This window comes from Pelophylax lessonae (assembly GCF_965119305.1).
Source record: "Pelophylax lessonae genome assembly, chromosome: 1".
NCBI lineage: Eukaryota > Metazoa > Chordata > Amphibia > Anura > Ranidae > Pelophylax > Pelophylax lessonae.
This window is the reverse complement of record NC_138768.1, coordinates 474,663,033-474,677,681: the sequence shown is the minus strand read 5'-3', so window position 1 is coordinate 474,677,681 and position 14,649 is coordinate 474,663,033. Positions and strand designations below refer to the sequence as shown.

Genomic DNA, 14,649 nt, shown 5'->3' with positions numbered 1-14,649 from the left:
GTACTTAAAGGTGCCCCTCTTATGTAGCACTACCTCCATAAGGGCTGCTAGTAACTGTCTCCCCTATTCCTGCACAGCCAGACACCATGTATTTTTTCACTTGCATCTGAACACAAGGAGTCATTCTCTGGGTTTGTTTTTGTTGTTTTTATTAGGGGTAATAACTTGGATAAGGTAGAGGGGTTACTTGACGAAAAATTAATGGGGACAACTTACTTCCTATGTACAAAGTAAGGATCCTGGACTGTTCTCCTTCTTAGTCACAATAAGTCCTTAGGAATCCACAGCAAAAAGTCCCTTGGGGATTTGGAACTCTTAGTCCCCTTTAGAAAAGTAGCACAATATGTTGTAAACTGCATGCAGGAGGTAAAAACAATAAAAATAAATATACAAAAACTGCATGCAGGAGTATCTCTTCTCCTATGTGAACTGGTGCCAGATCCACTGCCTGCAGGAACTTCCAGCCCTCCGAGCTGCTTGTCTACCAGCTCACCTGGCTGCCACAAAGAGCTCCCAGGGCAAGAGATAGAAAGGGTTAAGCACAGTTCTGTCCTCCTGAAAGCTCGCTTCATGGGGCCCTGCTGATGTACTCATTCTGTCTTCTTTGCTCCCTACTGCTCCCTAGACAAGATTCCTTCTCAAACCATAATGCTGATATGATCTTTCCAAGCCAGCCTGATCCCAGCCTGGAGGGAGGAGGCCCAGACCCAGGGGTCCCCTCCCAAGCCACCAACAGCCTCCTCAACACTCCATCTTCCACACGATCTCCTGCTGGCTAGGCTCTGTCATATTAAAGAGCTGATCCAATCACTCTGCAAGGACATTTTGGGGATTGGTCCGATTTCACTAAGTATGTAGATGAGGACCTCATGGCCTCCGCCCGCTAACTTTCAGAAGCTTCTACAAGCTTCTAGATCCAGGGGAAGGTACCAAAGACCTGCCCAGCCATCCAGCCTGACCTGCAGTAACCTTGACCCAATTTCTGACTCATATAACTTACCATACGTATTAAACTTAAATTTGACTAAACTCACACTAGAGGGTGCTACACTTCTAATGACCAACTATCACAGAATGTTGTGAACCCTAGATGTGTTCCATTAACAATAAATTATGTTTTAGTCAGAAAATACCAGTATTACCGCCAATGAATGCTGCTAATTTCTATAGTAGCCAAGAGCACTTCCACTATGGGTATAGGATAGTATGTGTGGAGGTTTTCTATTTGTGTGTGTGTTTTTTCTCTTTTTTATTGGTTGAACTAATTGGACTAGTGTCTTTTTTAACCCTAACTATGTAACTTGGAGGTCTGTTACTGTACATATGCAAAACTTTCTGTTACACATGTAAATGCGGTGAAGTTTCTCTTTTTAAAGAATACCCAATCAGGTGCAAGGGAAATTAAAAAAAAAATGTTTGCTTGCATATGATTGGCTGATGGAAATCAGCAGAGCTTTACCACATTTACTAATGTAGCACCCTACAGGTAGGTGCTAGGTAAATGCATAGTGGGCCTTGTCTGCCTAACAGCAGGGCTGTGATTTATTTGGCTAGGGTGTCAGGGCTTCCAGGTGTGCCTGCTGAAGGGAGAAGTATTCCCAATGGCTCCTGTGAGCGGATTCTCATAGGGCAGTGTGGGAAGCCCAATTAGGGGGACACATCCCAGCTTGTAACTACCCCAGAAGGCCGATTAGGCCGCAAAGGATTCTGGGAGTGGATATAAGTTTGGGGGGGAGTGCGTGGCATGTGTCTTTGGCAGGAGCAGAGTCCCAGGAGGGAGAGTACGGCTGTCTCTCCTCCTGTCTGAGGAAGAGGATATCTCAAAATGTGTCGCCTGAGTGTCCAGAGAGTGCTGAGTTGAGCTGAGGGGATCCGGTCTGCCGAGAGCCTGCAGAGAGCGAGAGGGGTCCAGTCCCAGGAAAGCCTACACAGGTCGTGAGTACTGAGGATTGCCCCTGAGGGTCTGCCTAGAGTCAGAGGGGACAACTCCGGAAGAGGTTCTGGTATCCAGTGTCAGCTAGCTGCAAAGGGGGTACCTAGGTTGAAGACCCTGAAGTTACCAAGGGGGTACATAGTCAGTGGAGCCTGAAGAGTTACAGTCAAGGGGGCACCTGCATCTGGGCCCTGAATTGTATAGAGTGTGTCAGTTGCAAGTACAGATATGCAGAGTTCTACTTCATGCTACCTCAAGCTCGCCTAAGCGGGGGACAGTATTCAGTGAATTGTACAGCCTAACAGTGTCAGGAGTTCTACAGTTTTTCAGTCCTGGATCTTCTGGACTTTCAGTCGAGGATTCAGCACTACTATAAAGTTGCAGTGTGTACTCAGTATTAGTGAGCGTTGACTGGCGCCGGCTGGCCCAACGGGCATTTTCAGGATCAAAGTCCCAACTGTAATTAGTTCAAGCCTAAAGGAGTATCCCACTCATTCCCTTCTCCCATCCCCTTTAACTTATAAAAAAAACCACAAACAAAGATGACGGAGTGGTCGCTGCTTCAGTTGTCACATCCAGGGACTCAGCTCACATGGGCTGGAGAGGATTCCGGTACTAATGGCAGACCCACATCAGGCCACAGGCCTGGAAACTTTGCTACACTAAGCTCTCTGAAAACTGAGTGTAACTACACTTGCTATTTGCCTTTAGTAAACCCACCACATTGCATCCATAAACAAAAAGCAGATACAGATAAATGTCTTTTTACTGTACATGTTTGATGCCAGTTTTTCTCACTTGCTTCCCTTATCCATCTACGTTTATAGTGTATCCAGTTTCCTGAAGAAAGCTGAATATGTTCTAAATTATGTGAGCAACTTTTTACATTCTATAGTAAACTATGGCAATATATTTAGCCCTAAAAAAATATTGTTACCTCAGTCACAGCAAATACCCTCTTCCCGCATGGTACCATTTTGTACCATTTGTCGTGCAAAGTATCCATGAATCCAGATGATTTGTAACGACTTATAAACTCTGAAATATTAGAGGTTAGGGCAGAGTTTTGGGGTAAGCCAATTCCATATCCTGTAAAATTGAAAGACATGAAAATATGTAATAAATTGGTTTACACATATCAAATATTAATTCAAATTCACAAAAAAAGTGACTAGAAAAATATGATACAACTCTTTAAATTATTTTCATATTTCATTTTCATAAATAAAGAATTGTCAAAAAAAAAAAAAATTGTCATATATTTCACATATTCGAAGCACAAGCATCCAGTCTATTCCTTACATGTTCTTTATGCTTGCCAAACACTATACTAAAAAATGGACAGGTTTGGAAATTTTCTGCAGAACGAATGATAAATTAAAAGGTTTATTTTTTTTTCGTCCAAACTGTTTGCACTAGGTATATGTGAGAAAACAAACAAAAACGGATTCATTTATGTCCATTGAACGATTTATCGCTCATTACATGATGGCACGATCGTTTGCTCTCATGGCCAAGTGTTTGTTTTTAAAAAATTATTTAGAACGATTTTTCGTATAGTGTATAACAGCATTAATCAAGAGAAACCATTATCATAAAAAATAATCAAAATTCAGAAAAGACTTGAGGCACTAGGTAAGGCCTAATTTTACTTCTTTATTTTTCTGTGACTGATATTAGTGTCTGTGCTGTCTTAATGCTGCCTGCAGCCACTTCTCTCAAATGTTCCACCAAGATTTGCAAGTTATGCCTCTGACACAAACTGAGATAGTGTATCTTTGTCATACACAGCATACTGGTGAAGTGTATTAACACAGACCAGGCTGTACAGGTTGCTTCTTTATTCACTGAACACCACGCATAAACTGAACTTCAGCCACACCCAGCTCCCAGACATATACATAATTGTAACATTTTGCAGACAGCAACTTAACCCGTTGCTTACCATACTACATTCCCTCCTCTCTTTGAATAAAACATAACATGCACAACGGATTAATAAGATTAACAAAATGCATGGATGAACAACTAAAAATTTAAACTATAAACTCCTGACTATACACATAGTCCTTAAGGTAGGCCGGTGGATTAGTTGCTCGTTTTTCTCTTGGCCATTCCGATGTGGATGGTTGTGGATTGAAGTCTGGATCACTGGCAGTACCATCACTACCCTTAGCCTTTTCGCCGTCTTCCGATACTTGACCTTCTGGCTCAATAAATTTCTTCACAAATGAGGAATTACGCACTTTTGTGTGTCCATCTAAATCCTCTAAAACCACTTGAGTACCTCTTTTCTCCTTTACAACATAAGGCTCAGGTTCAAAGGACGGAGCCAGTTTGTTAAACCGATCATTTTGAAGCAACACCTTATCACCCTGTTGAAGGCCACTAGGTTGACAATGACGGCGGTGGTTTGCATACTGTTCGGCTCGGATCTTCCTTTCCTCATCAATATGCCGAAAAGGTTTCTGACTCGTAGGATGACCCCCAATGTCTGGCAATTTTGTCCTGAATTTGCGACCACAAAGAAGTTCCGCAGGACTAACTCCAGTGACAGTATGCGGAGTTGTGCGATAAGCTAAAAGAAAACGCCACAGTTCCTTTTTCCAGTCTCTTCTCTCTAAATGAGCAATACGCAAAGCTTTTAGCAAGGTTCGATTCTGGCGTTCCACTTCCCCATTAGCCTGTGGCCAGTATGGAGTTGTACGATGATTTGATTTCAGGTAATCCTGAAATTCCTGAGAAGTAAATTGGGCACCATTATCACTCACAATCCGTTTAGGCAACCCATGAGATGCAAAAATGCTCTCCAACCCCTCAATTACAGTTGATGATGTAGCTTTAGTGAAAACTACCACCTCTTGCCACCTTGAATAATAGTCCACAACAACTAAAATATGGTGTCCAGATGGAATGTCACACAGATCAATGGCTAAATCTTCCCATGGTCCCTCAGGTAGAACAGTGTGAGTTACTGGTTCTGGTTTAGGTTTGCTGCCCACCAACTGACATGCTCGACATGAAGAAACCAAACGTTCCACATCCTTGTCAATTCCTGGCCACCAGACTTTCTCACGTAATCTTTATTTGGTGCGTATAATGCCTTGATGGCCCTCATGGGCTAAATGTAATGTACGTTTCCGTAAGTCTTTAGGCATCACAATACGATTGCCACGTAAAACTAGTTGTCCTGCAATACTCAGCTCTTGTTTGATTCTGTGATAGCTTGGGTCACAATCCACCCAAACCCCTTGTCTTACACATTTTCTCAACCGAGCAATTTCCGGATCCACAGATGACAATTCTTCAACCTCCCGCGGTGTCAATGCCTGAGGCATGGCGTTAGTAGCCACAAAACGAATGTACTCTTCTGCTAGGTTATGAACAGGTGCTGAAGACTGAGGCAATCTGGAAAGTGCATCTGCCGCATTAGTCGGTCCAGGTCTGTACCGCACTGTAAATCGATATGGTAACAATCTGAGAACCCATCTTTCAATCCTGGCGGATGGTTTTGAGCGTGGCGAATATATCACTTCCAGAGGCTTGTGGTCTGTGATGATTTCAAAATCAAGGCCGTAGAGATAGGTGTGAAACCTTTCACATCCCCAAACAACAGCCAAAGCTTCTTTCTTGGTCTGAGAATAACGTCTCTCTACATCAGTAAGGGATCTGCTTGCATACTGAATAGGCCTGTAATCGCCTGTGCATTGTCTCTGAACCAAGATGGCGCCTAACCCCACAGGGCTAGCATCGACAATAACTTGGGTGTGTGCAGTAGGATTGAAATAAGCCAAAATTGTGGCACAAGTCAGCCGTCTCTTAAGTTCATCAAATGCACCTTGTTACAAAAGGCCCCACTTCCAAGGGACTGCTTTGCGAGTCAACAATCTCAAAGGTTCACTGACAGTCGCCATATCTGGAATAAACTTAGCACAGTAATTCACTAGCCCAAGAAAACTGCGTACTTCTGCAGGGTTTTCAGGATTTCTGGCATCAGACACAGCTTTAATTTTACAGTCCTCCGGACCAATGCCCCTGTCAGACAGCACATGGCCCATAAAAGTCATTTTATTCATTTGAAATGTGCACTTCTTCTCATTTAATGTTAACCCTTTCTCCTTCAAGCGAGTTAGCACTGCACGGAGACGTTCATCGTGCTCCTGTGTGTTTGTTCCCCACACAATTATATCATCAGAAATGTTATGCGTGCCTTCACAACCATGTAGCACTTGCTGAATCACATGTTGATAGGCCTCCGGTGCTGACGATACGCCAAACATCAACCTCTTGTATCTAAAAAGACCTTTATGGCTTGCAAATGTAGTGATGACTCTAGATGCTGGGGTCCATTCAATCTGATGATAACCCCATTTCAAATCCAGTTTACTGAAGACACTTGCCCCATTCATTGCATGTAGAACATCTTCAATAGTGGGAATTGGATGTCTCTCTCTCTGCACAGCTTGGTTAGCACATCTCATGTCCACACAAATCCGAATATCTGTGCCCTTTGGTACAACAACTAACGGCGATACCAACGGAGTGGGTCCTTCCACAGGTTCAATAATGTCAAGGTCTAGCAGCTCTGCCAGTTTGTGCTCAACAGGTGATCTCAGGCTATAAGGAAGTCTGCGTACTGGCTGTGCAATGGGCTTTACATGTGGGTCAATGTGAAGCTCCAACTGAAAATCCTTTAATTTTCCAAACCCAGAGAAGCAATCTTTAAATTCCTCTTTCAATGCAGAAATAGCAGGAGACAGCATATTCACTCTTGCGCTGCCTACATCATGGCCAATCTTTAACACCCCTAGTGCCATTGCGGTTTGACGGCCAAGCAGAGGAGACCCTGTGCCATCTACAACATAGAATTCGGTCTGCTATGAAGGACCAGTCTCGTGTTTGAACAGAGGTATAAAATTTGCCTTTAAGTTGTAGTGGTGTACTGGAGCCATAAGTATAAATCTGTTTAGTGGTGTTACACAATTTAAGGTGATTTTCTCTGCCATTAAGACTGTGCCAAGAAGCTAAGTCCATAACATTGCATGTAGCTCCAGAGTCAATCAGCACTGACACATCTGTATTTCCAATCTTAATGGTTAATGTCCCAGCTTGCAGAGAACACAGGGAGAATATAAAATCACAGTCAAGAGCACTCTCTTTATCCTCAGCTATAACATTTACTTGTGCTGATGGTCCTTTGGTTTTGTTATCTCTGGTTTTCCTTCTACACACAGCTGCAAAATGACCTGTCTTTCCACAAGCATAGCACATTTTATTCTGTACCACAGTGCAGTCCTGACTTGTGTGTCCCTCTCTGCCACATTTACTGCAGGTGATCTGTAAAGTCCTCTTTGGAAAACTCTCTTTTCTACTCCAGGTATTCTTATTATTATAGGTAGGTTTGGAGACTGTATTGACAGATGCAGTGTCCTTGGTTTCAATATGCAGAGCCTGGAGCTCAGACAGTTCAATGGCTCTTGCAATCTCCTGCAGACTAGTAAGTGTGAGACTAGGTTCTCTCAATAATCTCCTCCTGAGGTGCACAGATGTGCATTTCTCTATGACCTGATCTCTGATTATCTCCTCAGTCACAGTCCCAAAATCACAAGACTTTGCCAGATATTTCAGCCTAGTCACATAACTGTCTGTGGTTTCTCCCAGTTCTTGCACAGCCTGTCTAAACTTATATCTTTCATAGGGAATATTTTTCTTTGGCTCAAAGTACTCACTCAGTCTATTCATGGCTGTCTCATAGTCTGAATCTTCCCCTGTTGCTCCCAGGGTTTCAAAAATGTCCTGAACTTGAGGTCCAGCTAGATGCAGCAGCATGTCTCTCTTCTGAGCAGGTGCAGTCACTCCAGTGGCTATAACATAGAGTTGAAATCCCTTCTTCCACTTGTCCCAGCGCTGTGAGAGACTAGTGTGGTCTCCAGACACATCAAACGGTCCGATAGCCGGTAAATCCAGAAAGCTAGCCATCCTCGTCGCCAAAATGTAGTGTATTAACACAGACCAGGCTGTACAGTTTGCTTCTTTATTCACTGAACACCACGCATAAACTGAACTTCAGCCACACCCAGCTCCCAGACATATACATAATTGTAACATTTTGCAGACAGCAACTTAACCCATTGCTTACCATACTACAACTGGGATTAGGAGTGAGAGGAGAAATGAAGCCTGCCAGGCTCTGATATTGTACCCACTCTGTTTTGGCACCTGACCATATAGAACTGCTGTGAAAGAAGAATGCTTATTAGATTCAGAACTGTCGATACATTTTTTTCCAGGGGTGGGGTTTAGCCTCCTGCACCCAGCGAATAGTAAGCTAAGGCGAGCAGTGTGCCATAGCAAACTGTGGGTGTGTTAGACAAAGTGGAGGGGTTAGGAGAGGGTAACACACAGAGGGCAGGGGGTCAGGAGAGGATAATACACAGACTGCAGGAGTATGTAACTCACAGTGTGAAGATGTCACGAATGTGCTATGCACAGAGTGCAGGGGACAGAGGTAGGAAATGCACCCCTGGGACAGGAGAGCATAACGCACAGCGTGCAGGGGACAGCAGCGTGCGTTGCAGGGGTCAGGAAAGTAATAGAGTACAGGAGTTAGGAGAGCATAAATCACAGACTGGAGTGCAGGAGTATTTAACTCACAGCGTGTAGAGGTCAGGAATGTGTTACACACAGAGTGCAGTGGTCAGAGGTAGGTAATGCACAGAGTGCTATGGGCACAGGTTAGTGGCAGAGAACAACAAAAAATTACCTTCCACCCCAAGCTTTTTCCAAAAAAAAAATGGAGTCTAGAGGGCAGAAAGAGCTAGAAAACATTATTATTTTAATTGGAGTCTAGAGGGTGTAAAGAGCTAGAAAACATTATTATTTTACTAGTCTAGTAATAATGGTTTTGCTAGTTTTTTTGCTCTGTCTGTGGCTACAAGATCCCAGGCTCTGCACTGTCTCTTAGTATCCTGGTATCACATACCTGGCATTGGAGGCCAATAATGAGAGGGCTTTGCTTATGGCTAAGCTCCAGGTAACCCTGAAGGTGATAACAGGAGGTGTCAGGTTCAAAGAAGCATGGGTCACTTGCTGGAACTGCTTGGAGAGATGTTTCCACTGAAGTGCTGTTAGATGAGATATCCAGGTGTTCAACTGAGGCACTGAGACAGTGGCTGCAGACAGGTGGTGCCCATGGTAGGTAGTAGGTCAAAGCCAGGACAGGAGCCAGAAGAGAAGTCAGTTTAAAGCCAAAGTCAAGTATTGGATGTGGACCTAGGTAAGCATAGTTAGGAGGATAACCAGAATCAAACAGGAAAGCAGCAAGAGCAAGTCCATAAAGCTAGCCATGGTCAAACCAGGAGGCAGGCAAAAGACAGGTCAAGGGCAAGCCAGTAACAGGAACCTTTAGATGGAAGGTTTCACAGGCCAAATGTACTGGAGAGCCAAAAATCAACCACTGATCCCATAAGGCAGCTGGCTCCCTTATAAAGGCCATTTGGCACCAGTCCGGGCTAAGATAGTGTGCTTCAGTGTACTAGCGTGCATTCATGAATGTCCTAAAGCATCCAATATGCCCGGGCAAGCATTCCTGCTGCCATGTAGAATACTGGCAGGAATGCCAGGTCTTCGTGAGCGTCTGCTGCAAACAGTATCCTGACAGTGCCCTCCTGACGGGCAGCCTTTGGATGCCCACTTTTGCCACCTTCTCAGAATACTTGCCACAGAATTCTTGAACAAGTCTTGGAGCATGTACATTGCCTTCAAGTTCCCAAGAACTTTCTTCAAGAGGATACCCCTTCCATTTGATCAGGTACTGGGTCTTCCCTGTCTCCTGCAGTCCAAGATTGACTCCACCTCATATTCCATCTCTTCTCGAACTGTTATTGGTGATGGAGGCAGATCGACCCTTCCCAGAAACAAATCAGATTTTGCTGGTTTAAGCAGGGAGATGTGGAACACTGGATGAATCTTGAAAAAATCTGGAAGTGGTAGTTCATATGCTACAGGAGTTATTTCCCGTTTGATTTGAAACGGCCCCATGTACCTTGGTCCCAACTTTAATGGCGGGCAGTAGAGTTTCAGATTGGCAGATAATTAACAGATCTTATCTCCAACCTTCAAGGAGGGGTTTTCCCTTCTCTTTCTGTCAAAGTGTTTTTTATAGTCTTCCTCTGCCTCCTGTATGGACTCCTGGAGTACCCGATGGTTGTTTTGCACAAAGCAGTGGAGGAACTACCAGGGTCACAGCAGTCGCACTTGCGACTGGGCCCTGGTGTTCCACCACTGTAAGGGGGCCCGGAGACAGCAATGAAAGACTTCCTGTCCAGCGTCTGATGTAGCGGCTGCAAGGAGGGTGAGCTCCAAAACTGCTGGTACTCACTTGGCTACAGTGACTTGCTCATAGCTTGTGCGGGGTGTTTCAGGTCCCAAACGCTGCGATTACTTTGTAGGGCAGCTGCACCTCTCCCTTTCTCCCCCTCCTGCCTCACACTGCACACACAGACTGAAGCTCCTCCCCCTCCTCAGCTCGGATGTCTTCCTATACACAGACAGGAGGGGGAAGAGAATGGACACAGCATCAACAGGACATGCTGATCTGAGGTTTGTTTTGAATCTGAAATGTACAACATGATACTTGCAGGGGAAGGGGGACAAGTTGTCAAATAAGAATGCTCACAGTGATTTGGGGGGGGGGATAAGAGGATGCTGTATGTGCTAGGGGGCACTTTGGGAGGGGAGAGAATTTGTGCAAGAAGGGGGGTTAAATATAAAATTCGACCCCCCCTCCCCTTCAGCACCAGTTTTCTCCCCTTCAAAGTGCCCCCTAGCACATACAGCACCCCCCCTCCAAATCACTGTGAACATCCTTTTTTGACAACTTGTCCCTCTTCTTCAAAGAGATGCTGGCTGCTATTGAGGAGACAATCGTGGTGTCTGGGATCCCAGGCACCTCGCTAGAGATTCAGGGCGATCGCCCCAGGTGCCCACACTAGTGCCCCCCTGTCAGGCAAGTTAGTGGAGCCGAGAGCTGGAACTTTTTTCAGCACTGGGCTCCAGGACTCAGGGCCGGCTCACACCACGAATCACAAAGGAATGCACTGTGTTGCTGTGTGATTCACATGCCTTCCCAGTGCTGTGCGATTTCAGCCCTTGCATTTGAATGGGCTGAAATTGTGCCCATCTTCATTAAAAGCTGTGCATGCTCTACTTTACAAAATGCACTGCAACTGGATTGCATGATACTTCTGATCATACAATCTGGTGCAGGCAAACACTGCATTTGCGACCTGCATTTGGGGAGTCATTAAGTTGACACACCCCTGGCGGATCATTACAGCACTGCATTCTGAATACAGTGTGGGAAACACACACAAGATGTGGGTTTCCCTCACAGCATTCTGGTATGAACAGACCCTTAGTCTGGATACACAGGATTTAATCTGTATCTCAGGAGGGTCCCACCAAACTAGGACAGTCAGTTGGGAAGTATGGATCTGTATTAGAAGGGGAAAGGATTTTTTTTGTTTTTTTTTTTGGGGGGGGGGGGGGGTGTTTGTACTAGGAGAGGCGATTAGGATAGTGGGGTTTTTGACAGAACTGGGGAAAGTACTTATGGGGGAGGGGTTTTTTGCTGGAAGGGAGGACCTGGGGGACAAGATCTGTGCCAGAAATGGGGATTTTTGCTGAGGTCCCAGCGCGACTGTAGAAAGTGTGTGGGGGGGGGGGTTGCATTGTGGAGAGGAGAGGGGGGTACCAAAATGCACCTTTACCTGTGTAGACAAAAATCCCTGCGCCAGCCCTGCTGGTACTGATATCCACCGCCTGGCTTGGTTCCCCCGCCACTCCCAACTGCTGCTAGCCCAGTGCTGTCAGTCTGTTCATCCATCATTGTCCCCAGCATGAGCAACTTGCTGTCAGAGCTCTCCTCCTGCACCACTGCAGCTCATATTCCTGAGGTTGGCAATGGGTATGCTGGTTCTCCTGTCATTGGTGATCAGCTCAGGGTCCGCGCACTGAGCCAATCAGTAACATCATGTTTAAAAGCCTTTTGGAATCAGGGAGTGCAGATCTTATATGTCAGTAAAATCTATAACATTTTAGCAGTATCTAAATACAGGTGATACACAGCGGGGGCGAAACTACCAGGGCCACAAAGGTTGCTTTTGCGACTGGACCCTGGCATTCTACCAACGTGAGGGGGGGGGCAAGACGGCAGGAAGGGGGTCGTTATAGTGCTGTAATAAAGTGCCCCACAACGGGAGTAAAGGACCCCTGGCCTGGAGGTAGAGGCCTGGGACCATAGGTCGGGGGGGGGGGGGGCCTTCATGGTTTCTTGCACCTGGGCCCTGAAGGTTTTAGTTACGCCTCTGGCACAAAGGTAAATCTGTCTTGCGCTGTAAATGTAATTGGCCCAGAATGGAGACTGGTTTGTGGCTGAATTAACTAAATTATTGTATGCGAATTCTGCAACACCCAGTCATCTTGAGAAAAGGCTGACAAACAACTTAGGAACTGTTCCAGAGTTTGGTTTGTATATTCAGTTTGCCTGTTTCTTTGAGGATGATAGGCAAATGATAAGCAAAGTTCCACCTTCAGAGCTTTGCAAAGGGCCCTCCAGAATCTGGAGGTAAATTGTACTCCCTGGTCTGAAAAAATGTTACTGGGCAGTCCATGATTCCTCACAATTTCCTTGAATATGTGTGCAGTTTGAGCAGCAGATGAAGTACGCACCATTGGTAAGAAATGGGCTAACTTGGATAACTGATCTGCCACCACAAGGATAGTAGTAAACCCTTCAGAGAGAGGTAAATCCACAATAAAGTATATGTCCATCATTTCCCAAGGGCAATTTGGGATAAGTGATGGTCTCAGCAAATGGCAGGCCTTATCTGTATCACCTTGTTGTGCAGGCACACTTTGCGCACTGTTAAAAGATTTCAAATAATTCTTGTAATCTTGATTCACATTTTTAAGTATATAAACAGTAAGAAGACGAGGCCAGAACACATTGGCCCCATAAAAGACGACAAAGGAAATTTGGCCACAGGGGACAGAGAAAAGGCGGAAGTGTTAAAAAATTTCTTCTCTTCAGTCTTCACAAAAGAATTGGGGGGCTACACTAGCCCAGCTTGTAATGCTAAGCTAAATAATACACCTCAGGAAGTACCCCCATGGCTAACAGAGGATAGACTTAGAACTAAACTAGAGAAACTTAACATAAATAAATCACCGGGACCGGATGGCTTGCACCCGAGGGTTCTTAAAGAGCTCAGCCAGGTGATTGCCAGACCATTATTCTTGATCTTTAAGGATAGTTTACAGATGGGTATGGTGCCAGCTGATTGGAAAAAAGCCAACGTGGTACCAATATTTAAAAAAGGGCAGAGATATATCCCGGGTAACTATAGGCCGGTCAGCCTAACATCTGTAGTCTGCAAGATTTTGGAGGGGATGTTAAGGGACCACATGCAAGACTTCAGTAATGAGTAATGAAAACGTTATTATTAGTAGTAATCAGCATGGATTCATGAAAAATTGTTCTTGCCAAACCAATCTATTAACCTTCTACGATGAAGTGAGCTGCCACCTAGATAAAGGTAAGCCTGTGGATGTGGTGTATCTGGACTTTGCAAAGGCATTTGACACCGTTCCCCACAAACGCTTACTGTACAAACTAAGGAATGTAGGTATGGACCATAGGGTGAGTACCTGGATAGAGAACTGGCTCCAAGGGAGAGTCCAGAGGATGGTGATAAATGGGGAGTACTCGGATTGGGAGGGTGTGGAAAGTGGGGTCCCCCAAGGTTCTGTCCTGGGACCAATCCTGTTTAATTTATTCATAAATCATCTAGAGGAGGGGATAGCTAGTACAATCTCAGTATTTGCGGATGATACTAAACTAAGCATGCCAATATCTTCTATGCAGGATGTGAAAACCTTACAAGCGGACCTGAACAAAATAATGGGGTGGGCAACTACATGGCAGATGAGGTTTAATGTTGAAAAATGTAAAGTAATGCACTTGGGCATCAGAAACAAGAAAGTAAGCTACTCACTGGGGGGGAAACCTCTGGGTGAGTCTAGGATGGAAAAGGACCTGGTGTTACTGGTGGACAAAAGGCTTGGCAGTGGCATGCAATGCCAAGCCGCTGCAAGCAAAGCCAACAGAATACTGTACTGGCATGTAAAAAAAAGGGGATTCACTCCAGAAATAAAGAGATTATTCTCCCACTCTATAAGACTCTGGTTCGGCCACATCTAGAGTATGCTGTCCAGTTCTGGGCCCCGGTCCTCAGGAAGGATGTGCTGGAACTGGATAGAGTGCAGAGAAGGGAAACAAAGATAATTAGGGTAATGGAGGGCATTGGCTATGAGGAAAGACTACAAGCACTGAACTTATTCTCTCTGGAGAAGAGGTGATTGAGGGGAGATATAATGTCAATGTACAAATACTGTACTGGTGATGACCCTTGCGTAAGGAACAAACTTTTTAGAGAAAGGGAATATAATAAGACACGTGGCCACTCACTAAAACTAGAGAAGAAACGGTTCAACCTTAAAATACGTAAGGGGTTCTTCACTGTTAGAGCAGTAAGGATGTGGAATTCTCTTCCACAAGCTGTCGTATCAGCGGGGAGCATCGATAGTTTCAAAAAAACGATTAGATGGGCACCTTAAAGACCACAACATACAGGGGTATTCAATGTACGGTTAAC

At 44.9% G+C, this 14,649-nt stretch overlaps 1 protein-coding gene across 1 annotated transcript in view; it reads right to left on the bottom strand.

The window, feature by feature from the left end:
- Positions 1–14,649, bottom strand: part of GRIN3B (glutamate ionotropic receptor NMDA type subunit 3B) — a 151,315-nt gene that overhangs the window by 33,683 nt on the left and 102,983 nt on the right. The window contains exon 6 of the mRNA XM_082262220.1: positions 2,871–3,022. Within this exon, the coding sequence (XP_082118346.1) occupies positions 2,871–3,022 (152 nt within the window). The remainder of the gene's footprint in view (positions 1–2,870; positions 3,023–14,649) is intronic.